Source organism: Typha angustifolia, chromosome 7 (assembly GCF_048772165.1).
Source record: "Typha angustifolia cultivar Huaian chromosome 7, ASM4877216v1, whole genome shotgun sequence".
Lineage (NCBI taxonomy): Eukaryota > Viridiplantae > Streptophyta > Magnoliopsida > Poales > Typhaceae > Typha > Typha angustifolia.
The window spans coordinates 12,583,334-12,607,550 of record NC_133245.1 but is presented as its reverse complement, the minus strand read 5'-3'; the positions used below and the strand labels follow the sequence as shown (position 1 = coordinate 12,607,550).

General features: G+C 36.1%; 2 protein-coding genes across 5 annotated transcripts in view; both read right to left on the bottom strand.

Annotated features, from left to right (window-relative positions):
- Positions 1-15,061, bottom strand: part of LOC140762515 (uncharacterized) — a 35,996-nt gene extending 20,935 nt beyond the window's left edge. The window contains exons 1-5 of the mRNA XM_073100377.1: positions 14,439-15,061; positions 13,583-13,780; positions 9,096-9,179; positions 7,300-7,359; positions 754-798 (exon numbers count right to left, since the gene is read on the bottom strand). Coding sequence (XP_072956478.1) covers positions 754-798; positions 7,300-7,359; positions 9,096-9,179; positions 13,583-13,780; positions 14,439-14,792 — 741 coding nt within the window. The 5' untranslated portion in view covers positions 14,793-15,061. The remainder of the gene's footprint in view (positions 1-753; positions 799-7,299; positions 7,360-9,095; positions 9,180-13,582; positions 13,781-14,438) is intronic.
- Positions 15,062-20,392: 5,331 nt separating this feature from the next.
- On the bottom strand, positions 20,393-24,207 carry LOC140762268 (3'-5' exonuclease). 4 transcript variants are annotated; one of them, XM_073099967.1, is made up of 8 exons: positions 23,620-24,207; positions 23,255-23,528; positions 22,656-22,832; positions 22,087-22,217; positions 21,819-21,980; positions 21,010-21,120; positions 20,757-20,914; positions 20,393-20,671 (listed from the first exon to the last, which is right to left on the bottom strand). In XM_073099967.1, the coding sequence occupies exons 2-7, from the start codon at positions 23,490-23,492 to the stop codon at positions 20,846-20,848; spliced, it is 888 nt and encodes a 295-aa protein (XP_072956068.1). In that variant the 5' UTR covers positions 23,493-23,528; positions 23,620-24,207; the 3' UTR covers positions 20,393-20,671; positions 20,757-20,845. The 4 variants fall into 4 exon arrangements, with proteins under 4 accessions (XP_072956068.1, XP_072956067.1, XP_072956070.1 ...); XM_073099966.1 differs by lacking the exon at positions 23,620-24,207 and having other exon boundaries at positions 23,255-23,594; XM_073099969.1 differs by lacking the exons at positions 22,656-22,832; positions 23,620-24,207 and having other exon boundaries at positions 23,255-23,596.
- Between the last annotated feature and the right edge of the window lie 10 nt (positions 24,208-24,217).

Here is a 24,217-nt window from a genome sequence, read left to right as displayed (position 1 = left end):
ACCCCAATTATGAAGGTTAAAAAACAAGAGTTTCTTAATAATGAGGCTTTGAAAATGTGGTAGGGCAAGCGATATCTTTCTTATCCTCAATAATGAGACATTGGCATGGCACATGCAGACTCATACAAGTCCACATGCATAGCACAGGAATGTTCTACTCTAAAACATTTACTTGCCACCCTAAATTATGAAGGTTAAAAAAAGAGTTTCCAAATAATGAGGCTCCGCAAATGTGGTCGGGCAAGCTATATTTTTGTTATCCTCATTCCTGGAGAGGTACTTTTCAATAACCTGAACCTGCAAATTCAAGATATGATGGCAAGCCTTCACAACACACTAATCGATGCCCAGACTAACTAATTCACCTAACTGTTGAGATATTGAATCTACAAATCAAGTAAACTTAGGGATCCATATCAGTTCCCAGTTTCAACAAAAACTAACTTGATGAAATGTTAATACCATTTCACAATAATGAAACTTTATTTTTCACTTAATTCATTCACGAAATCATGAATAAGCACTTAATGGTTAAAGAAGTGTAATAAAGTAAATTGTTCTAATGCAAAGACAGAGAATCGTTTTTAGAACAATCTAGAAGAAGATAGCATTGTACCACTAAACAGTTCTTTCAATGATCTATAGTAGTTTCTCTCAATCGATTTCAGTCTATTTCTGCAAAAAATGATAATCTAAATTCCATGACTGTTCAACAACAGAAATGTAGCATTCTCCAAAGAATTCAAGACAAACCTTCAAACAGAAGACAAATGAGAGATCATCTCGGGCCAGATGTTCCTACAAAGATATGGATGTAAATAGTTAGCACTTACCAGTCTTCCTGTCAGAACTGCAGATATAAAATATGAATTGACGTGTAATTTATAACAGAAAAGTTCCTATTACTGATAAGTAGCAACAAAAAGATTTTCATTGAAAATATAATATACTGTAATCATTAAATCCTCATTCACTTCATGATTTAAGGAAAATATAGACTAGCTATTCTAGATTTTTTATTCCTAAAAATTCTACCTCTAATCTAGAGTAGGATATTCTAATATTTACTTGTAATCTAAAATAGTGATATAATAATTATCTTTAATGTGACATAAAGTTGAGGTAAAATATATAATAAGAGGTAAAATATATAATAAGAGGTAAAAATTTACTAAAATGCCCTTAATTTGACATATAAATTTAAATTAAAGTGTTCTCATTTGTTGTAGTATGTAATGCATATTTGTAGGTATGCATCACTTTATATAGATATGCAATATATATTTATAAATAGACAATGAGATATGTTGATGGTATAATGAGAGAAAATTGGGTGAGAAAATTTAGCAAAAACTTTTGTGGAATAATAGGTGGGTGGTAGGAGAGAGGAGAGAGTATTTTAAAAATAACTGTAGTCAAATCAAGGGTAAAATTATGATTGGCTTATGTGTGAAATAATTTGAATAGTATTTCTAATCTAGGATATCAATACTCTAGTTCTAATCTAGAATACTACTCCCTAATATAGAATAACGAAAAAGATAATCTTGTGAAATGGTGAACATATCATTATAGAAACAATACAATCATTGAAATCACCAACTCTGATAAGGAATGGAGGCCTAATCACTCTACTCCAATGTACACATCAAAAGGGATAATGTCTGGCTGTGGCTGAGAAGACTCAATGGAACAGACAAATCCTAAGCCAAGCATTCGAACGGGCCTTCCCCGTGTTCGAACACCAGCACTCAAGAGCGAAGGGCACTGAAAGCGTTCAAATGCTAGTTCGATTCACCTAGAAATTTTCCCTTTCAAAGTCTAACTAGAGGGCTAGGGTTTGTTATCTTCTTTATTTTCACCATTATCTTCTTGTGGTATTGTTTGATAGGGTTTCGCCGGGTTCGAACCTATCAATTGGTATTAGAGCATCTCTGGCCGACCAATAAAACTTTTTTTTCAAGTCACCACAAGGTTAGGATGGATGTCGAAGACACGAGCTACATCGACCGAGGACCATCTCGATGTCTCCGAATTGTCTCTTCATCAGCAGGCTATGAAACAATCAAAGCATGGGAAGGCCATGCAAGCCATGAATACCAACATAGAGGAGATGAAGGATCAAATACTTTGTATCACGAAGATGCTAGCTAGGATGGAAAGGAGGTCGACAACCGCTCCAGCAAAGGGGTTTGAAGAATGCCATATTGGTGGAGTTCAGCCCAAATCACTCGTTTGGATTTTCTAAAATTCTCAGGTGAAGATCTTATAGGGTAGATATTTAAGGCAAAATTTTTTCGCTTACCAAGGTATGCAGCCAAAGGGTTAGGCTTGCCACATTTCGCTTTCAAGATGAAGTTTTGCAATAATTCCAATGGTTCAAGAAAATGAACTCATTGGCAAATTGGAACGAGTTTACTTAGGGACTAACATCCAGGTCTGGGCGGTATGAGCATGATAACTTTGACAAGGCCTTCAAGAAGCTACATTAGACGGGGAATGTCGGTGATTATCATAACGACTTCAAGAAACTAGCCTCAAGAGTCTACAAATGGCCGAAATCAATGCTGTTGAGTTGCTTCATCGAAGGGTTACGACAGAAAATACAACTGAAAGTAAAATTTTTCAAGCCACAAACAATATCTCATGCCATGGATTTAGCACGATGCACGAGGATCGACTTATGAGGGGGAGGCGAATATAGGGCCAAGCGGGGCTTCTGTGCAAAACTATGAGGCTAACCTCAACACTACTTGCGAGAACCCCAACGGGGCTCGACCGGTAGGCATTGTTATAGCCTACAGCTCCGTCGAGTAATAATTTTCATTGTATGGCTTAGAGCAAATGCAGAAATGATGGGAAAAAAGCTTGTGTCTCAACTGTGACGAGAAGTTCGTCTGCAGACACCAACGTAGAGAAGAAGACAACTATTTATTCTCATAGTCGATTCAGACTTCAATGAGATGATGGATGTGGAGACTACCAAAGCAACCCTAAAAGAGGTGGCAGAACGATCAGAATTAACCTTGCATGCGTTATCTAGGTGTATGACGTCGTGGACCCTTTGGATTACAGGATCTTTGGAAGGAAGGTCGATGTCATTGATTGACAGTAGCAGCACTCATAATGTTATGAGGAAGTCGATCATCCAGTAGCTTCAGAGTAAAATAGAGCCTACTACACTGTTTTCTGGTAGTTAATGGAAATAAATTTGGAGTGTAAAAAGATTTGTCGTGGCATAGAGATTAGATTACAAGATTATTGCTTCTTTGTAAATATATATCCCTTGAGATTACAAGGCTCTAATATTGTCTTGGGGGTGCGATGGCCATAAAATTTGGGAACAATTGCCTTTAACTATGAAAGTTTAACAATGGAGTTAGAGACGGTAGGAAAGAAGTATATGTTGCAAGGGAATGTACGGGTGAGCCTTTAGATAGGACAAGTAGACTCACTATAGTTGATGATGAGTCATAAAGCAACAGCATTTTTGATGATAAATGATGAAGATGGGGACGACTTCAATTGAACTGCCAACTGCTATGTGAAACCTATGGGATCCAGGTCAGATGGTTCAGATATTACACAGTGCTGCCGATAAAGAGGAAGAATTGCCATGAAGGATGCTACATGGGAAAACTTTGAAGAGCTAAAGTTGCAAGGTCTACATTTGAACCTTGAGGCCAAGGTTTGTCTTCAAGAAGAAAGGAGAGGAGTGATAGGAATGGAGGTCTAATTACTCTATTCCAGTCTACGTATCAATGAGACTACGTCTAACTGTGGGCAGAGGAGAAGATTCATTGGAACGGATGAATCTTGAGCCGAGCATTCGAATAACCTTCCTAGCATTTGAACGCCAACCCCTAAGAGTAAAAAGGGCACTGGAAGCATTCGAATGACCTTCCTTACGTTCGAACTCCAGTCCAATTTGCTTAAGAAAATTTTCAATGTGTCAAAATGCCTCCCAAGCCGTTCGAATGCCTAGGCGGAAGGCGGTCGCAAGACGATCTAACAATTTTAATATATAAAAAAAATTCTATATGATATAATATATATATATATAGTATTTATCAAATTTTAATAGTGCTATTCATGACCATAAAAATAATAGATTATAAATTTATGATGCACAAATATGTATACATATTTCATGAACATCTTAATAATAACTTACCAATGATCTTAAATTAAATGCATTAATAGTTGGTATTTTTAAATGCACTAATAGTTGGTAGTTTATAATGCATTAATAGTTGGTGCCTTAATAGTTTCCAATGTTAACATGAGTCAGACTCTCTTTCCCACCACTCTCTCTTTCCCAAATGGCCTCTCTTTCCCACAACTCTCTCTTTTCCACGTTTTTCTCTTTTCCAACATACTCGCTCTCCCACCACTCTCTCTTTCCCATGTGGTCTCTCTCTTTTTCCCACCGATTAAAGCACAGAAAAAGAAAACAAAAAAAATGTGGGTGGTTTCCGATGTCACAAAGAAAGAAAAGAAGAAAAAGAAGTGGCGGAGATGAGCTATCAAAAATCCACAGCTTCAACAAAATCATCGTCCAGTTGCCATCGCCATCCGCTTGCCACCACCGCTTGTTGCCTCTGCTTGCCGCTGCCGCTCAATGTCTTCAAGCCTTTGCTGCCAGCTGGTCACACTCGCTTGTCGCCATCGACTTTTCGCCACCGCTCAGAGATGATTGAGAGAGGGAGACTATCAAGGCCGCTCAGCCCGCCAAGTTCACCTAGGCAGTCTGATCGCCAATGGATGCCTACCAATCCTGTTGGCAGGGCGATCGGCGTGCCGCTCTGCCAAAGCGGCTATAATGGCCGCTTTACAATACACTAATTTTGTGTTTGATTAAGTTTTGTCTCGTTTTCTTTACTTAAGTGACTAGTCTGATTGAGAGGCTATATATAAGTTATTTTATGTGACTTAGGGCAAGCAATAAAAGTATTTTCTTTTCTCTCAAGTCTAGCTAGGGGGTTGGGGTTTGTTTTATTCTTTATTTTCACCATTATCTTGATGCGGTATTGCTTGATCGGGTTTTGTTGGGTCAAAACCTATCAAACTCTCTTTCGTATAAAACACTTGAAGTGCCTGGGCGCATCAAACATATTAATAAAATATTTAAATTGGATATAAACTTATCTACCAAACATCGAGACACTAACTTCTTTCTGAGACTAGAAAACTCCATACTGACCATGGAGGAAAAATCTCTTCGGGTACCACCCTGGCTTAGTCATGCTCAATTATGTAACTTTGTGCATGTTGATATCTAGTGTCAGATGTAATAACTTTCAGTGTAAAAAATATATATTGGAAAAGATTAAATAACATGTCTTACTGCGAAGTGCTTGGACCATTCCAAGGAAGTCTAGTCAGTTTAGGGCGTGTTTAGGGCGTGTTTGGATAGCAAAAATTCTCACAGAAATCTGTGGGAATTACACTTTCCTAAGAAAAAATCCAAAAGGATATGAAATATTTAATATGCAGGTGTTTGGAAAGCATTTTCTACGGAAACGTTTCTGCAGGAGCGGCCCTTCCTAAAGGAACAAAAAAAGATTACAGACCTTTTTTTTCCCTACTTTCTCCCTCTCGCTTTCTACTTCCCCTTTCCCATCTACATCTCTCTCCCTCTCCCTCTCCCTCCCCTATCATCACACTCTCTTCTCTCCTCATCCACCCATCTCTTTTCTTCTCTCAATTTTTTCCTCCAAAATTTCCTAGAGCACCCAAACAATAAAATTTGAGGTAAAAATCATATGGGATACTTTATTTGCAATTTTGTTATTCCTACACATTAAAAATCCAATAGAGATTTTGCCAATGTACTCAAGCAGGCTCTTAGACTGTGACCAATCAATGCTAATAAGTACTAGTTTGGAATTGATATTAAGGAAGCTGTTAAATTAGTAAGGTAGCAAAAAGAGAACAATTTTGTTGCATCAACTTATGTTGTTAATATACACTAAGCCAACTTCAAATCCCTCTAAGAGGTTTTCAACTATGCATTACTGCACTGAAGAAGTAGTTGGACCATTCCAAAGGTAGACTAGCCAGTTTAGACTTTAGACAGTAACAAATTAATGGTAATAGTTCGGAGTTGATGCTAGTGAAGCTAATAAATTAGTTAAGTGGGCAAAATGAGAACATTTTTGTTGCATCAACTTATGTTGTTAATATATCCAAATCCAACTTGCTTAAAAGGTTTTCAAATACACATTCAAGGCTCAGAATTGAGAAGGAAAAATAAAATGATTTACATGCATCACAAAGAGGGGCAACAAATAACATGTGGTTCCACATTGGTGAGCAACTTAGCATATCAAAATTATCATCACAATTGCTTATTTAGAGCACAACCCTGGATTAAAGTTTCAGCCAATCTGGATCAAGGATCGGCCGAAACACATCCATACTTGAAACCAGTATTTTTACTGGTTTGGGCCGGAATTGGCCTTACCAGGGATGGTGGGTTTTCGATCTGTTTCGGTAGTTTTGGACCTGTTTCAGTAGCTTTGGACAAAATAGGCTTGTTTAAACAGTCAGAGACGACCCGGATCAAAACTTGTTTAAACAGTCTTACCTAAATTGACTAAGCTACTTTAGGTAATAACTCAATATGAACATCCCCAGCATATAGGTTTACTATATCTATCGATTGACTAATTCAATTGATCATTTGAATTAAACATCAACTCAACAAATTAAATATGAAAATAAATTGAGCCTAAGTAAATCGATTAGACCAAAATTGAACTCAAGCAACTTTATTTTGGTCAAATTGAAGATGATGCCCACATCAATCCTATCCCAAAATGGCCGATATGGCCAAAATAACATATTGTATTTTTGTGCAGCCGATTCTGATACCAACACTCAAAATCTTCAGAAAAAACCCAAACTTAGGAAGGCTCAAGGGAAAGATTGCATGTTAAGTGTCTTTCATTACTAGCTATCAACCGGATGATGACAATCTAAAAGTAACTAATTAGTTTCATTTGCTGCCCATACCAATAAGGGCTGGGATGATCCAACTCACAACAAGATTCACTGAGAATATCTAATAGATAGGAAAGAGACCATAACTAACCACCCTTATGGCAAAAAATTACAAGCAAGGATAACTTCATCTAAATGGTTCTAGTAAACAATGGATATGGCAAACTATCAAAAACAAACAAAAACTTCTTACTTCTTGTATCATCTATAATCATGTAACTGGTATTAGTGAGAAATATATAACACAATTTGTTATTTTGGATGGTTGCATAAGATTCAGAAATATTGACTTACCTGACCAAATACAACTTCATTGAGATCACTCATGGATGGAGTCTTCTCAATTAGGCGAGCCTGCATCATATAACATCAAGTTAACCAATCTGCAGGAGAAGATAATTCTGATAAAGTTTGATTGTACAAAGATGCATTCTCTCTTCATAATGAAAAATATACTTGTTACTAATTGTAACAAAGTAGTAAATCAGGATATAAGTAAACAAAGAATATCGAACAATCAGGACAATCCAGAGGTTTCCACCAACACTTCAATGGTCAATTAATAGTTAATGTAATTCTGAGTCCATTCTTTATTTTCAGCTACTTATTTAAGTCAAAAGGTTATATCTAAAGCTCACTTCTAGGACATTAATCTTGGAAAACAAGAAGAAAAAGAATTGTGGCATACTGGCATCCAAAGATCCACAACATCCAGCTCACTTCTAGGACCATGATGTAGTTAATCTGGATCTTGTATCAAGGAACACTAGCCCCACAATATCCAGCCCACCTTGCATATGGACTTCAATCAATCAAAGTAACAAAAAAGATCCATGGTCTGGTAGCTCTGCTGAGAATCCACGGGTTTCTCATGTCGTAAAAAAGAAAATAGTAGCATTGTGAATAAGAAGACCAATAAGGTCTAATGAGAAGTAATGCTGCAGGGTATGGTTAACTGAGCATCCACACCAAAAGATTCCATCAAGGGGTGTCGAAAGAGCTTGTGGGCTCACGTGCAGCTCAAGCTCGTGCATCTACTAAACGAACCAAGCTTGAGCTACAATTTTGAGCTCATTAAAAAAAAACTAAGCTCAGGTCAAATTAGTTCATCTATATCTTAGTAATCTATATTATATGTATTTGGTCCAATAATATTCTATATATGACTCTTTGTTGCTTAGAGCGCCACTTAGTCAAAGGCCTGAGTTTGACTCCCATTTGTGTATATTATTTTCCTTGGTTTGTATTCTGCACTATTTTCCTCACACAGGCTAGTAATTAATTATACAGTTCCTTCTAAGTTCCTTCAAAGTTCAAGCTGCAGTGACCAATGATGAGTGGTTGGTAGGTAAGCTACTAGCTCTTTCTAGGATTATTATTAACATAAATCTTACAAAAAAGCTTTAGTGAGCTAGCTCCAGCTAGCTTGTTGACAGACCGAGCCGAACTTGAGGCATCCCTCTCAACCAACTTGACATGAGCTTGAGCTAAACTTCTAATAACTTCAAGCCATGCTGTGATAAACCCAACTTGCCCGAGCTCGGCTCATTTACATCCTTAATTCCATCAATGAGTGTAAACAATTATTATCAGCCTATAAGGCACCAGCTGTTTGGCTCACCTCAGAAGAGTAATAGCACATCCAAGTGCAGCAAAATTAGAAGTAATGGGAAAAGAAACTTAATATTTCCTTTTGCCTTGAACAACCCTATCTTTTTAACTGCTTATTCCAGATTAAGAGAAACTACACTATACATTTGGCCCACATCAATATCTTTGGTAGAAAGAAAAGCAAATATAAATTGAATATTAAAATGTTCTGTAATATAATGATCAAATCGACAAATGAAAAATAGATAATCTTGAACAAGAGAATAGAAAACTTTGAAACTGAATATTCCAACCAGCGACAAACAAGATTTACTCCAAAATCTCAATGTTTGCATGGATGTCAGTAAAGAATAAGTAATGATGATGAGCAGAAAAAGAAACCTTTTAGATAGATTAAGTTTCCATAAGTGCAGTCTGCATGAGTACTGAAAGATACTACCTAGCAAGTTATGAGCTAAAATCTTGGAAAGGGAGACAACCTTTACACCTTCAGGGAAACAGAAGGCAGGCAAATCACCCTCCCTCATTTCCACTCTCTTTCCAGGAGGGTATTTGAAAAGAATCTGCAAGTCAAAGAAGAATATATCAGTTGCACATAAGTACAAAAAAGAAACATCAATGGAGACTGCGGAAAGAAAAAGAAAATCAGCCAAAACCATCACATATTAACAATAAAAGAAATTTGTCAACATCTTTTATCAAATCTAGGTGTAGACTTGTCCTAAGATTCATTATCACCAAGGAATCTTGATTACAACTTGAAACCTAGCTTGATCAAGAGTCTTGTCCTTAAGTAGATTTTTGGTCAGATTGATCCTGCTTAGATCTATTTAAAAATATTTAGTAAATTTTTGGTCCAGATTAGACAATTATTTTCAGGCTGAACTGGTTATAAATTCGGACAAATTCCGTGCAAGACAACCTATGCTGGGTGACAATGAGTCGCTACTAATGAGGATTGTGAATAGTGTTCAAGACAATTAGTGAAGATCAAATTACCCAAAGTCAGTGATCAGCAAGATGCCCAAAATCTCTTGCCGAAACTTGTTTTCAGGGCAATCTAATATGTCCAAATACAGTCTTAATTGTCCACACAAAGCGTACTGTGCTAACGAAGAATGATGAAGCCAGTCGGCATGCCCCCTGCCAGTAGGATACCGACAACTGGCACAAGGTGAGCCATGTTGTGTCAACCAGCACAGGTAGGGTATGGGCAACACATAATAAGTACAGCTCGGAACTTGTTATAGGCAAGTCAAAGAGACCCAAAATGCAGAAATGGGTCTCTTTGGAAACCACTTTGCCAAATAGGAAATGTAGAAGTTAGAGGTGAACTTAGAAAAAAAAAAGGAGAAATAAATGAGATTTTAAAGGGATTTAAAATTTTTTTCGAATCCAATCAAAAGATAAAATTTTCTCATTCTTTTAATATTTTCTTTGTTTTACTATTTGGAGTGTACAAATGAAAATACTAGATTTATCATTTATAAAAGTCTTTCTAGATAGAACTAGCATTTAGTATTAGATATTATGAAAAATACTCTTTAATTGTCCGAATTAGAAGAGAGATTTGATTTCCCTAAAATTTTAAAAGATTCAAAATTAATATGTCAAATTTGACTAAAATTGGTATATGAACATATTAGACTGAATTCATATAAGTCAATTTGAACCCAGATTTTATAATTTTTAGTTAAAATTTCAGTATAATAAGAAATTATTTGATAATATAAGTATGTAAGGCATTACAATGAGCACTACTATTAATAAATGAGTTTTTAGGATTATAGACAGTATTTGACATAACATTCTTATATTACTTTTATGCCGATAAATGAAGTCTTTGATCATCCCTATTATTCTGCATTCAACTAAATTTTGGTTTTTAATTACTAAATTATTGTTAAATAATAGATGTCTCTAATCATATTATATGTTGAATTATGTTGCTACTTAACTATTGCTATTTTTTAACAAATTGGTCATTTACAAAATTATCTAGGGATAAAAGACTGGTATAGAATTTAATGCATATACTTAAACTAAAAACATCAACAAAAACCCTAAAAAGCATGTTAGAGGCATGTTAATATACCACTAGCATGCTAGGGCGTGCCACGCTAATAAAGTACCAACAAGACACGTGCCACTGGCACAACAATTATTGGTGCTAACATAGTACAAAGACACCAACATGGCCTTGTATTATACAAGCACGCTATGCCTTGCCATGTACCGTGTTAGAAACATATTGCTTTTACTAGCACGTATAATGCGGCAAATACAACCCTCATTCCTAAACCATATCTATAGAGACTTCTAACTGCCTGGCAACACATTTCATGGTAATTAATGATGTTATTTTTCCCAAAAATAACAACAATAGCCAATAGTATGCAGTTAGTCCCAACTATTCAGGATCTAGCATAAAGTACTTGTTAGAGCATAGAATAAAGAAACCATTGTTTTCTAATAGTTTAAGTTTTTAGAGTAGTTGATAAGCTTTATTGCATCAAAACAGAGATCCTAAGTGCAAAATCGGCCAAGCTTATATGTTATTTAAAATATAAAACCTTCATCACTCTTAAGTCAGGTCCACTTCTTCGACCCATCAAAAATCAAAATGTCTCAAGCATAGATGTGAGGAAATATTAGAGTATAAAATGTAAAAACCATTATTCTCTAACAACTTAAACTTTTAGAATAGTTAGTGAGTTAATAGTACTATTTAAAATTAAGCACTATCATTTTTTTTCTTACTACGTTTTTTTCATGTTCACCTCCCTATCAAGACACCTTCTTCAATAAAACCAATCCTCCAACACACATGCATTATGTGGTCATCTTTCTACATGTTTAGACCACTCAATCTATTCTAATAAAGTAACATATCCTTACTATTTCCCACTTTCCCTATTCACCTCCCTGTCAAAAAATCTTCTTCAATACAACCACTCCTCCAACACATGCATTATATGGTCTTCTTTCTACATTTTAGACCACTTAATCTATTCTAATAAAGTAACTTATCCTCCAAGATTGTACAAAATCTTTCTTATCATTCATGGTTCCAAATATCAAAATCAAAATCAAGATTGGCCGTCCAAAAAAAGTATACATATCGGCTATATCAATCGTCCATATCGGTTTGTATTTTAAAATATAGAAAAAAAAATTTTAAAAAAAATAATAATAATAAAATATAAGTATAAATTATTCATATATAAATCTAAAATTAAAAAATAAATATTATTTTATTAATTTTTATCTCTCTTTCTACCACTCACTTTCTCTTCCTCTCATACAAATAAAAAAAATTCTTATTCTCTCCCTCACTACCTTTCTCTTATCAAACTCTCTCCCACTCTCTCTTATTAATTTTCTCTCCCCCACTAACTCTCCCTCTCCCAATAGCTCTGTCTCTTATTACCTCTACCACTACCTCTCTCTTCCACTATCACTCCCTCTCTCTAACCGACTCCCCTCTCTCTCCCTCTCCTATTCTTCTTTGACTATGCTTCTCCAATAAGGTATTTTCTTTTTTTCTCTCACTCTCCTCTCTCTTTCTCTTTTTTTTCTTACTCTCCTCCCTCTCTTTCTCTCTCTCTCTCCCAATTTTAGTCGGTTTTGGTTGATACTTAGAACCATGCTATCATTTACATTCTGTGAAATAATATGTATGACAAAGCTTTTTATGTCTTGAATGCAAAGATAAATACATAGGGATTTTTGCAATTTAAATGTATTTTAATTTTTGATTTAACATAAAAAACTAAGCACATGTATTTTCTATAACCGATGTACATTTTGTTATAATAGAATGCACTCAATTTACATATGCAATGCACACCAGTCCATTATTACAAATCAAAAAATCAAATATAATTATATTGCAAAAGTCCCCCATACACGATCTAAAATTATCCACAAATGTCTAACTTAATTCTTTCCTGCTTCCTAGAAGTCCAGCTTTATCAAATAATCAGTTTCTTTGCACCACCAATTGTGCAGCATGTATCAGCTGCACAATATCAGAAATACAAACAGCTAACACTAGTAATTGTATATGAAAAATGGAAGCTTGGAAATCCGAAAAAGCCAAGTATGCATTCACACCCTTTAGAAGCATCATGTTAGTTGGTGATAGTTCAACCTTCTCTCAATTCTTTAGATATTTTCAACATGTGCAGGTTCTGCTAGGCACCCAAAATAGATACAATAAAATAAAAAAAGTTAGCATGTATTCTCCACAGTCCCATAAAACTTCTCTCTTAGATTAAAATCTTAAAGTAAATAAGATTGAGGACATAAGAAAATTTATGCAAAAACTGAGATAATAAACATGGAAACACTTCTACTAAACACGAGTACAAAAGGTATCAGATAATTTTTCACATTTAACACTTGTTAATGCATGTATTTCCTATGTGTTTCCACTTCCTCTAAGGCTTATGATAGTAGATAATGAAAAATACTCTTTCCACTGAAGGTGTACTAGATTTATTTCTCTTTCTTTAATACTGAAGAGGGAGAAAATGGAAGTTACATTTTTTGACTCCAATAGTAACAGCCCTCAATATCCACCTAGGTAATACCAATATTATTAACAGGCAAAAGACCTCCATCCTCCTCTTTTCCATATTGGCATATGAATGTACCTTAGGTTCATGCGCAACATCATTTCCATAAAACATCAAACTCAAGTACAATCACAACACAGCACTAAGATAAGGAGCATGTGATGTTCTAAACTTCTAATTAGTCAGGAAGAGAAACAGAAACCATGTATTATAACCCTTAAAACAGAAACAAGGCAAAAGTCTTAAATATAGACACAACTGTCAGCATTGCAAATAATAGATAACCATTTCAGAAATGCATAAAGAAATTCTAAAGCTGAAAAAGGAACTATCAAGAAAACCAAAATCATATAGGGAATATTTCATAACTCATGAATTCAGCGAACCTGAGGTTCTAGGGTAGGTATATGTCCATGATACTGAATCTTTCTAAGATCTAGGATTTCTGATTTTGCCACATCCAACTCCCAAGCTTTCCTTTTAGCAAAAGCATCCTCAATGAGATCAACATTGGCATATGAATGGAGGCCCAAAACAAAGAAGTGCTCATATAGTGATGTGGGCTCCTTATGTTGTTTATGATCCTGGCAAGAAACATATCAGACTTATCTTTCCTGAAAAACAAGTAAACTATACAGTATCATCATCTAAATTTAACATGTCACGAAAGAAATTTCCTTTCAACATATCACTGGTTTTATACATGAGGAACAAAAACCACATCGGCAGTAACTTCCCGTTATTTCTGATTCTTGCTCTTTTGTGATTATAAAAACCAGCTGTCAGATGACTATATGAAGAAAACATTTAACAGGATGGACGGTAGATAAAGCACATATTCTCCCCTCAATTTTCTATTCCCCTTCTTTTAGTTTCTCATAGTACCGCAAAAAAAGAGCCAATAACCTACTAGCAAGAAAGAGTGCTGTCCTACAAGGCATTTGCTGGACGGCACATAAATCCCAGCTTCCAGGTACAGCAGCAAGCTTTTATCCATCAACAAAGCACTAAATATTCTATACCAAATGTACTTACAACCAGAACGGGAATACAACCATTGGATTTCGAGAATGTCCTCCAGTGCCTTATCATAGGAGTCATAGTTATAATTGATGATGAGTAAAAGGCGATCATCATGCAAGAGATGGCTACCACAAACCAATCCATTCTGACACTAATTCCCATATTTAGAAACAAAAGAAGTGCAGCAAGCAAATAAGAAGGTCAAAGAGATGCTGATACCCGAAATTTCGAGTGAATCTGATACCACTGCCGCTTCTGATTCGCCAACATCTCAAGATTCATCGTCGTCTTAAATCCCTGCTCCCTACTACTACTACTACAACTAATACTACTACTATTATTATCAGCCCCCGCCGGCCCCCACTTCCACGCCCGCTGCATCTGCCGCCGCCACCGCTGGAAACTCGCGGTCCTCATGTGGCGCGCCTGCTGCCGGATGCTGGCAAGTGGCGACGAGCTGCGGGATGACGAAGCGGGGGACGACACCCCGCCACCGTCGGCATTCCTCGCCGTCTCAGCCGCTGCCGCTGCGGCCTCCTCAAGGGTTTGGTGTTCCGGGATCGTCTCTTCCATTCCAAACCCTTGAAGAACCAATTGAAGAGAAACCAAACTGTTGCTCCTATTCAACGCCCCATTCCTTCAAATCAAAAGTTTGGCCCAAAAGGGATTAAAAGAACGGATTCGATCGAGAAAAGGGGAATTTGGATTAGAATTGGAGGCGTCGCGAAGGGATCAGTGAATCGTTGATAAGGTATGGGGAATTAAAAAGGGGGAGTTATTTCCTGTGGAAGGGGAGGAAGGGGAACGGAGAGAAACCAAAAAGGGAAGTCCTTGAGGGGGGGGGCGGGCGGGGGACGGCAGGCACGTGGTATGGACCGCATTTGGCGGACATCTCGGGATGAGTTTATGTTTTGGAAAGAGCCCCTTAGGCGTCTTTTTTTATTTCTTATTTTTCCTTTATTTTATTTTATTTTTTCTGTTAAAAGGAGCACGAAACGTGGATTAAAAGGTTTCCGTAGTTACCGGGGATTCGAAGCTTCGCCTTTGCAGAGAAGGTAACGGGCCTTTTTTTTATTTAATATTATTTTAACATAATATATATTTTTATATAGTTTCAGCACACTATTAAAAATATTAAATCAAAAAATAATCATGTAATTGTTGTCCGGCTGAGCACAATAATGCATGATATATAAATTGAGCAGCACAATAATGCATGATATATAAATTGAGCAAGATATTGGGCCCGACCAGCTTAAGCTCAGTCTAAACCCGCCCAATTTTAACCTGTTTGGGCTCGACTTAACTCAAACCCTAGATAGTATTGGGCGGCATGGGGCTAGGTCTTTGCTCGCGAAACTTAGCCCGAGAGCCCGACTCAATTTATTTGTCCATTGCTCGACTTATTATGCATATCTATTTTCATTATTGTTAGTCCCATATTAAATATTTAGTAAACTAAATATTAATATATGAGTATATTTTTATGAAAGATAGCTAAAATATCTTCATGGATGCCCTTACACTTAATACGATAAGATATAATATTTGTTGCCCGTTGTGCTCGGTCCAGACCCGGTATCTCATGGGTAGGGTGTAATTAAATCGAGCTTGAGAGAGCCTAGCTCTAATCAAGCTCAATTTGAAATTAATTTCGAGCCTATATTTGTGATCAAGTTTGAAGGCAATTTCAAACTCGAGCCTAAATGAGCCGATCAATAAGCAATTTCAATCTTTAATCAATTCAATCTAAATTTCGAGCCTAATCAGGCTTGAATTAAATTAAGCTTGATTTAGGTCTAAATCAAGCTTAAAATAAGACTTAATTCAAAAATATAAACTAATAGAGATATTTATGTATTTAGAAAAGATATGATAAGATCAAAATTTAGAACTAAACTCTAAAATATTAGAGTACATAACCATCCACTTAAGTAAATCTTATAATATAACAAAATTATAGCATAGTATAGAAAGTACTATTCATGTATTATATATATATATATATATATATATATATATATATATATATATATATAATTATTTCAAGCTTTATCAAGCATATTTGATCAAGTCGGCTCATAAACAAGCTTAGATTGAAATTGTTCTTGAGTCGATGTTGATCGAGCCTTATTGAGTTGGGCTCAAGATGAGCTTGAGCCGGCTTGATTATTTTGATAGCCCTATTTTATGAGCTAGTGGGCGGTAATGAACTATACTATTCTAGCCTGGCCTGTTCAAATTATTGGTGAGTCGAGCCATGAACAAATATGTAAGCTCAATCAACCTAAAAAGTCCAGCCTACTTGATGATCACCTATAAGCGCAATTGCAGAGCAAATGATATACAAGCTTTTAGATGGCCCATATTGAGGGGTGGACTTCGTATATACCATATATTTATGTGATTGATCATGTAGTTAAGAAAATATTAAATTTCACCGGTACCATTTGCCACTTGCTGCTTTGCTTCATGAACATTTTAAAAGAGGAAAGGATTTATTATATATATTAATCATGCACAAGAACATTGGGCTATAAAAAAGGGAGATGTGGCAATTTCTTCTCTCCTTGATCTTTCTAGTTAGTTCTTCTCTATTCACTAATGGCTGAGGCGAGTGCCTAGCTCATCTCCTCTTTTGGGGCCTTAGTCTTTCGACCTTACAGTGTGACCTAAGGTTGCCTACTTGGATGGTATGGAGGTTGTGAGCAACCCAAAGTGGAACTTAGAGCTATTCCTAGCCTTTAGACAAGGATCGTCTAGGGCAACCTAGCATCTAGCTAAAAGTGGCGATCAAGACAACCACGTATAACTCCTCAATGCATTCTAGATATGATTAGTGATTACCCCTTAGACAATGTGGCAGTTGACCCAGTGCTCCTGGAGAGCACCTGCAAAAAATGGAGATTTGGTTCATTTATTAAATTTCTAATTCAATCTACACTATTAGACACCCTTGGTAAGATCATTGTTAAAATATGAATAGTTTTGACACTTTTTTTGGCCTCTGATATGCAACAACGGTTCTCCTTTTTTTGACTCAGGGTAGAAAATGATATAATCTATGTTCTAACAAAAGGGTCATGGACTATCCATGGTCAAGTGTTAAATTTGATGTTGTGAAAATCGGACTTCTAGGCTTTGGAGGTGATAATTTGATTTGCATATGTAGGTCATGATCTAAACTTGAATAATGGAGACGTAAAATTCTAATCTTTGTTGCAACCAAGCTTGGTAGGCCACTTTGGGTGAATGATACTACCATCACTAAGGCGCACAATCATTATGCATGTATGTGCATTGATCTAAACCTCTCTATGCTGCTAAGATAAACATTGTCTCTAGGCATTGGGTTGAGGAAGGTTCTAGTTACTTTTATCTATAAGGACTTTGATTAAATCTATTTTACATGTGGTAGAATAGGTCACAAAGTGGCGGATTACTCGGACACTCCAAAAAAAGAAAGAGCCTATATCAATGGGGTGACTGAGATGGTGACAAAAGAGGCATCGAATTTTGAAGGACTGAGTAAAGGTAAATAGAGAGCTAATGGTAATACTAGGAAAGTGTTCTCCATGGCAGAAGAGGAGGATGATCTTACTTATGGGCCTTGGCTACATGTCATATGTGACTACCGACGAGAAAGTAGAATAGACTAAAAGGTGTAGAGTGTGGGAGCGATGAGCCGTGGGCACACAATAACAACAACTGTGTGGGTCTTTTGAGGCATGTGTTGATCTTATGACTCAGAATGCCTTAGGCATGTAGGACTTAAGGTGCTTCGAGTCTTGAGTCACAAATCATAATATATCCCATCTAATATTTGTAGGACTAAGGAGTCCAATCTAAGTGACCATGTGTAATCTCCTTATTACCTCAAGCAAGTTTACGTAACAAAAGGACCAACATATCACCGAATCCCTAAAAGGTGATATGGTGAGAGGCTGAGGAAAGGAAAGGATGTTATGAGTAGTGAAGATGACAAGTCTCTACCAAAGGGTAAAGGTAAGGGTCTCTTGTTATCTACTCAAACCGTAGGTGATGGTGCATTGTCTCTAAGACTCTACTTATCGGGCCTTTGAAAATGTTCACACAGGTGAATTCTCTCTATCCATCCCACTTGTCACCATCCCCATCTCCCACCTACTTCAATTCTCTCTTCGGGGTATTGAAAAGAAGGGGATAGATTTGAGAATTTGATGCCTTTGTTGCTCAAATGAGTTGACTGATGTGGATTGCTTCAGACCTCCTTTCACTTAGAGTAGTAATAGGACTTGGAATCAAATTCCCCTCGCCCATCCATCATAATTCCGTTAAATCTTGAGAGGACTAGGTGTGACAATATGCCTTTACCCCCTTTCCTCTAAAATTAATATATCTTTCTATTTTGAGCATTTCTGGTTTGAATACGATGACGCTAGCTCCTTAGTTTAGGATGCTTGATCTGTTTGTTCAAATGATATAATGTTATCTATTGTCAAAAACCTTACTGCTATTAAATATAAGATCAACTTTTGGAATAATGAGGTGAGGGACCAAATTATCTTGCTAGAAGCTCGGGAATATGACAATGAGCTTTGCTCTCTTGATTCTTTCTACAGATGTTGTATAAGAAGCATATTGCCCTACTAAGGCAAATTGACCTCAAATGGCGATCTAAGGCTAGGGTAAATTAGGTTCGGCATGGATATAATGCAATTTTTTTTCAAATTTACTACCTTGATAAAACATAAGTAAAATCATATCATGTGCATTATTAATGACGAGGGTGTGGTTTTAACTGGAATAATATTGTGCATGAATTTTTAAAATTTTGATGGTGATTTTTGGCCCCTATTACTAGTTTTTTAGCATTCTTGCTATGCCATATGGCATCTCAACAGTTACCATGTAGAATTTTATAGAAAGTAATGGAATATTATGATACTTATGATTTCTCAGTTAGATTAGCATATGTGTCTATGTTAAGATTTGCAAAGGGTCTATATCATCGTTTTTATCTTTCTAAATTTATGTGCATCAAACTTGTTATAATTAAATCTTAATAAAATATTAATATACGAGCAATTCCCCTAATAAAAAAAATTATTAGAGTTGAAATTTTTTTCTTGGGAAGAATGAGGGGCAAAGGGATTGATATCGAGAAAGATTTCTTATTATAAGATCATGATTTGATCCGCATATGTTTAGTAAAAAGAATAATTTTTCTCCTTTGATCATAAATGGAAAGTGTTCAATTAGTTACTCTTCGGGACGGAGTGGAAGAAGGGAGGAGATTCTCGAACGAAGAAAATGATCCAATTACTTCGAAAGAATTGAACGAGGAGCCGTATGAGGTGAAATCTCATGTACGGTTCTGTAGAGTGACAGTAAGGGTGACTTAACTATCATTTTTGACCGCTGGTTTATCGCTTATGATTGACTTGAATATTTATCGCTAATGATTGACGTGATCACCCTATTTCTACTCTCACTCTACACACAATTTTTCTGAAAGTCAAAAGCAAGCTATGCTAGTTAAAAGAACCATGAAAGAATAATGCAAATGATAGAGAACACTTAAATGGTACATAATTAAAGAATGAGCATGAATTGGCGTCGTTTTTCTTTCTTATTCTAGATGAATACATCGAGCTAGACTACTTCTCAGAGTATTAAAGCCAAGCATGCTTAACAATACAACATTCCATGTTGTTAAAGATAATATCCACAGCACATAACCAATTAACCAAGATATACAAAGTTCATTCTGTCTTGAAATGTGGATAGAAGTTTTCTATAGCTATTCAGTATGCTTCGACATTGTTAAAATCATATTTCAACGTGAGAAGATTGTGGTAATATTTTCTCTCTCTCCGTAATGGAATGTCCTTTTGATAATCCAAAGGCGCCAAACCGCATTTGAATTGATTGGAACAGATGAGAAATAGATCCATGCTAAAACATTCAATGTTTCAGATTATGATCTCCGGAGGAAACACGAATGCTCTGTTTGCTTTGAGTTTAAGAACCCTCTCTAAACTGATTCAAAGATTTCTAAATTAATTTAGTAACCAAACATTTTTTTTATCTTTTTTATATCTAATTAAGTTTACGCTTTAAAAAATTAAGATAAAAAAATAAGACTAACTAATGGAGTTTAAAACTTAGCTTCAAACCAAACAAGAACAGAATAATAAAGCCTCTACACTTGATCTGTTGGTTTCAGTCGAAGTAATCAAAGATCATGAAACTTGATCCCATACATAACTAGAGCACCAAAGAATTGTTTCAATAAATAAAGTCAAGCTTCTAAATAGAAAATATTCAACACCCTGCAACATGGGATGAGGCCCTTCTCAGAAGGGTTAATCTCCTGAATCTTCACTTTGTGCACATCACCATCAAGATGTCATGCTGCCACTATCAATCTTCTACATAGATTAGCACCTAATGTCTTCAGCAATCAGCACCTAGTCAAAATGTTGTTCTGATCATAATTTATTTGCTAAACAAAGAAGAAAATGTAAAAGAAAAGTGAAAAAAAAGCTTACTTACAAGATCCAAGTATGGATATGTGGAAAGATATGCAGAACCAGTTCCCTATCACAGACATATTAGGAATATTCTGCAGAGATTGGTACATGTCATGATACAGTATTCACTTTCTCCATATCCTCAGATCCAATATTCACATCTGGGAAGCCTTTTAGCGCCTGATCAAGCATAATACTTTTGTAGTTTTAAAAAATATTTCCGAATATGTGCGCAAAAATAAATAAATAAATATATATATATATATATAATATACCTGATATAAATACCAAGACACAAAAGCATCTGTGGCAGCATATTGGATTTTCTCTTTTGACAGTACATCAGCTTCCCAGTTTCCCATTCTGATTTTGCTAGGTTTTTCCAACTGTGGAAACAACAGTGACTAGCCAATGTAGATGGGGTATGACCATATGGGTGCATCAAAGGAGTATGATAGCTCTTGCATAAAGAAATCAATTAACTATATATCTAAAGAATAAGATAAACTGACACATACATTTGGGCAGGTTGAGACAAATTTGCAATTTTTAGGTCCATTGACACCCTTATGATGAGAAGGAAAAAAAAAAAAGAAAACCCTGGACAACCCTACTTATGGAAGCACCATTTTGACCAAACAGCAAAATCATAAACAGAAGATTTCCCGGACAATTTCCTGCAAAGGTAGCAGTTATTGGAATAAAAGACAAACATCACATTCCAATTCATCAAAGAATATCTATCTTTTGTAATACATGTGGATGTGTCACATGGGTCAGAATGCTGATTGCTAGTTATAAATATAATAAGAATTAATAAATTTCAGGGCATTAGCTATTGATAATTGATGCAGGGTACAGTGGATATTATTATTTTAAGAGATAATATTTACTACTTTGGCATACAAATGGGCAATAGGTGTCCTGAGACTTTGGTCTTTAGCAAGAATATCCAGAACCTAAATGCAGGTTACTTGTTGCCATAGTGATTGATCTGGTTTATACCTCTTGTATCACCAGAAATGTGTTTTCGACAATAATGTGTTAAGCTAGTTGGCTTGTGTAGCCATATCATCAATAATACCTCTTTGCATGTAATTTTTTCAGTTAAAGAACTCAAACTCCATTTCTTAGGAGGTCCACCAAATTTGGTATTTGCAAGACTTGACAAGTCCATTAAGGATTCAACACCAACACCATAATCCTTCCTCATTTTCCATGCGTCGTTGGCTACACATACTCCGACCTTCAAGAAGCAAAAGAAAACTAGTAAATAAAGAAGGCATGAAATCGATTATGGATAAAGAAGGAAAAAGCTTTTAATGAAAAAAATCAGTAAATAATCTACCCACTTTGACAGATGAACTATCCTCCAAAAGAGACTTCAAAATAGGGGGAATTCCAGAGTGAATAATGTGCATGACATAACAATTAGCAGTGTCCATACAAATCTGCAATACTGCAGCTTTTCTTTGTGGTTCGCCTGCAAATTTCACATCATCAAAGCATACTTTAGTTGAAATTCTCTATGCGTTCATACACAGTTGCACACTCATTCCTAAAAGAAGAGGCACAGAATCACACTTCTACTATGTGATGCGTGAATATTTCAATACTCTAGGCATATCTCTTAGGATAACCTATCATATACTAGACCAATAGACCCCTGGAGTATTTCCAGTATGGTACCTGATGCATCTTATACCAAATTAGATAAAATAAAGATTAAAATGTGGATATATCATGGTTCCTCCTAGGACAGAGAGAGAGAGAGAAAGAGGTTTCTGCTATTCAATCTCCATAAATGATACCAAATTAGATGAAATAAGGATTAAACCATGAAGCCTAAATTAAATGTTTGTCCAGAGGGAGAAAATAATTTAGAAAAGGAAAGAATACAGCTAAAACTAGAAAAACTAACCTCTTCTAAAAACAGGCTTCCACTCGATATCAAATCCTAGAGAAACTTGCTCAAAGCTCTTCAGGGCCTTGATCTTATCTAAAATCTCCTTAGTAGCTTGCTCTACTTCAGAAGCTGTCTTGCTATATACTATGCGTCCCATGAACTTCATTGATTGGTAACTAGTCCCGACGTTCACTAAACAGAAGGAAAATTTGAAGTTAGAAAACACTATGAGCAAACAAAGGACTATGGAACAAAGTGCCTGTATGATGCAACTATGAAAGGATCATACATTCATAATTTCAAATCTTATATAGGTCATTGATTTTTAGTTCTTAACAGTCTAGATTTACCTAAGTGATGGATAGATGCGAACATTCTACAGCATAATCTACTCAACCTTCAAGACAAAAATGTCACTTTGGAATACATTACTACAAATAAGGATACGTAGTTATAGAAAGGAGAAAGCTTGATAGGTACATTTGCTCTAATTTTTCTCCCTCAAGATTTCTTATCTTTAGCAACCAAGATAAGCATATGCAAATCCACACAAAAGAACAAGCTACAAAATCGAATCAAGTTAGCCGAGAAGGGAGGGATCGAGTAGGAAGTACCACGGCAAGGGGAAGGAGCGAGAGCCCACAGCGCACTCACGTCGGCGGCGGAGGAAGCGGCGGCGCGGTGACGGTTCCACTTGGGGAGGCGGCGAGTCTTGGATCGGGGCTCAGAGTCGGGAGGGGAGGAGCCAGTTCGCTTGTTGGAGGAGGCGTAGGCGGCTTCGATGGCTCGGAGCTCGTCCTCGGCGGCTGGGTCCCATTCGAAATCGGACTCCCACTTGCCTTCGGATCCCATTTCTCTTGATCTTTTCTTTTATTCTTTCGCTGTTATCTGCAGCAGCAAACCAAATAGGCGGAGGAAAATTGCCACTGTTAAATAATTTACAAGGGAAACAAGAAATTTGTGTGTGTGCGTTTTATACTTTGAAATCAATGGATATTCGATTATTGGCGGGATTCTAAACACAGTCTGAATTAAGATTCAGTTCTTTCTAGTGGAGAGTTCAGGTAGGAATAGCAAGAGTATATTTAGAAATGAGACTATTAAACAACGATACTAGGTTTGAAAGATTTAGTTTCTAAAAGCCAACTATTTACATCTATTACCGGCTTTTGAATTTTATATAGATCAACCTAAAATTAAGCCATCAGATTGAGTGAAGCAACCTCAGAGAGTCAGGCCATATATTCCAGTGGATCTTATAAATTTCCCTCATCACTGCAACAATTAATTCTATATCTTCAACCACTTTCCTTCACCAACGCCATACACATAACTCAGGTAGTCTAGTGTTAAGAATCACTGCCGATATGTAACAATTTTGCAACATGAAAGATCCGAGTTCAAATATGTTTTTCACCATATCCAATTTGTGATGCCTTGTCAATTTGAACAAGAGTTCAGTTCACATATCTGTATGTTCGTAAATGAAAAAATAAAAAAGAAAGAAAGTAGAAGGAAATCAAATACAACACAAAATGAATCCTGCAATTAAGCAGGAATTTTATCGAAATGTACTT

Coding starts and splice junctions, on each gene's coding strand:
- LOC140762268 (XM_073099967.1), bottom strand. CDS start 23,492: ATGGGATCCGAAGGCAAGTGGGAGTCCGATTTCGAATGGGACCCAGCC. Junction 22,218..22,655: donor GAAGCCTGTTTTTAGAAGAG/GTTAGTTTTTCT, acceptor TGAAATTTGCAG/GCGAACCACAAAGAAAAGCT. Junction 21,981..22,086: donor AGGATAGTTCATCTGTCAAA/GTGGGTAGATTA, acceptor TGCTTCTTGAAG/GTCGGAGTATGTGTAGCCAA.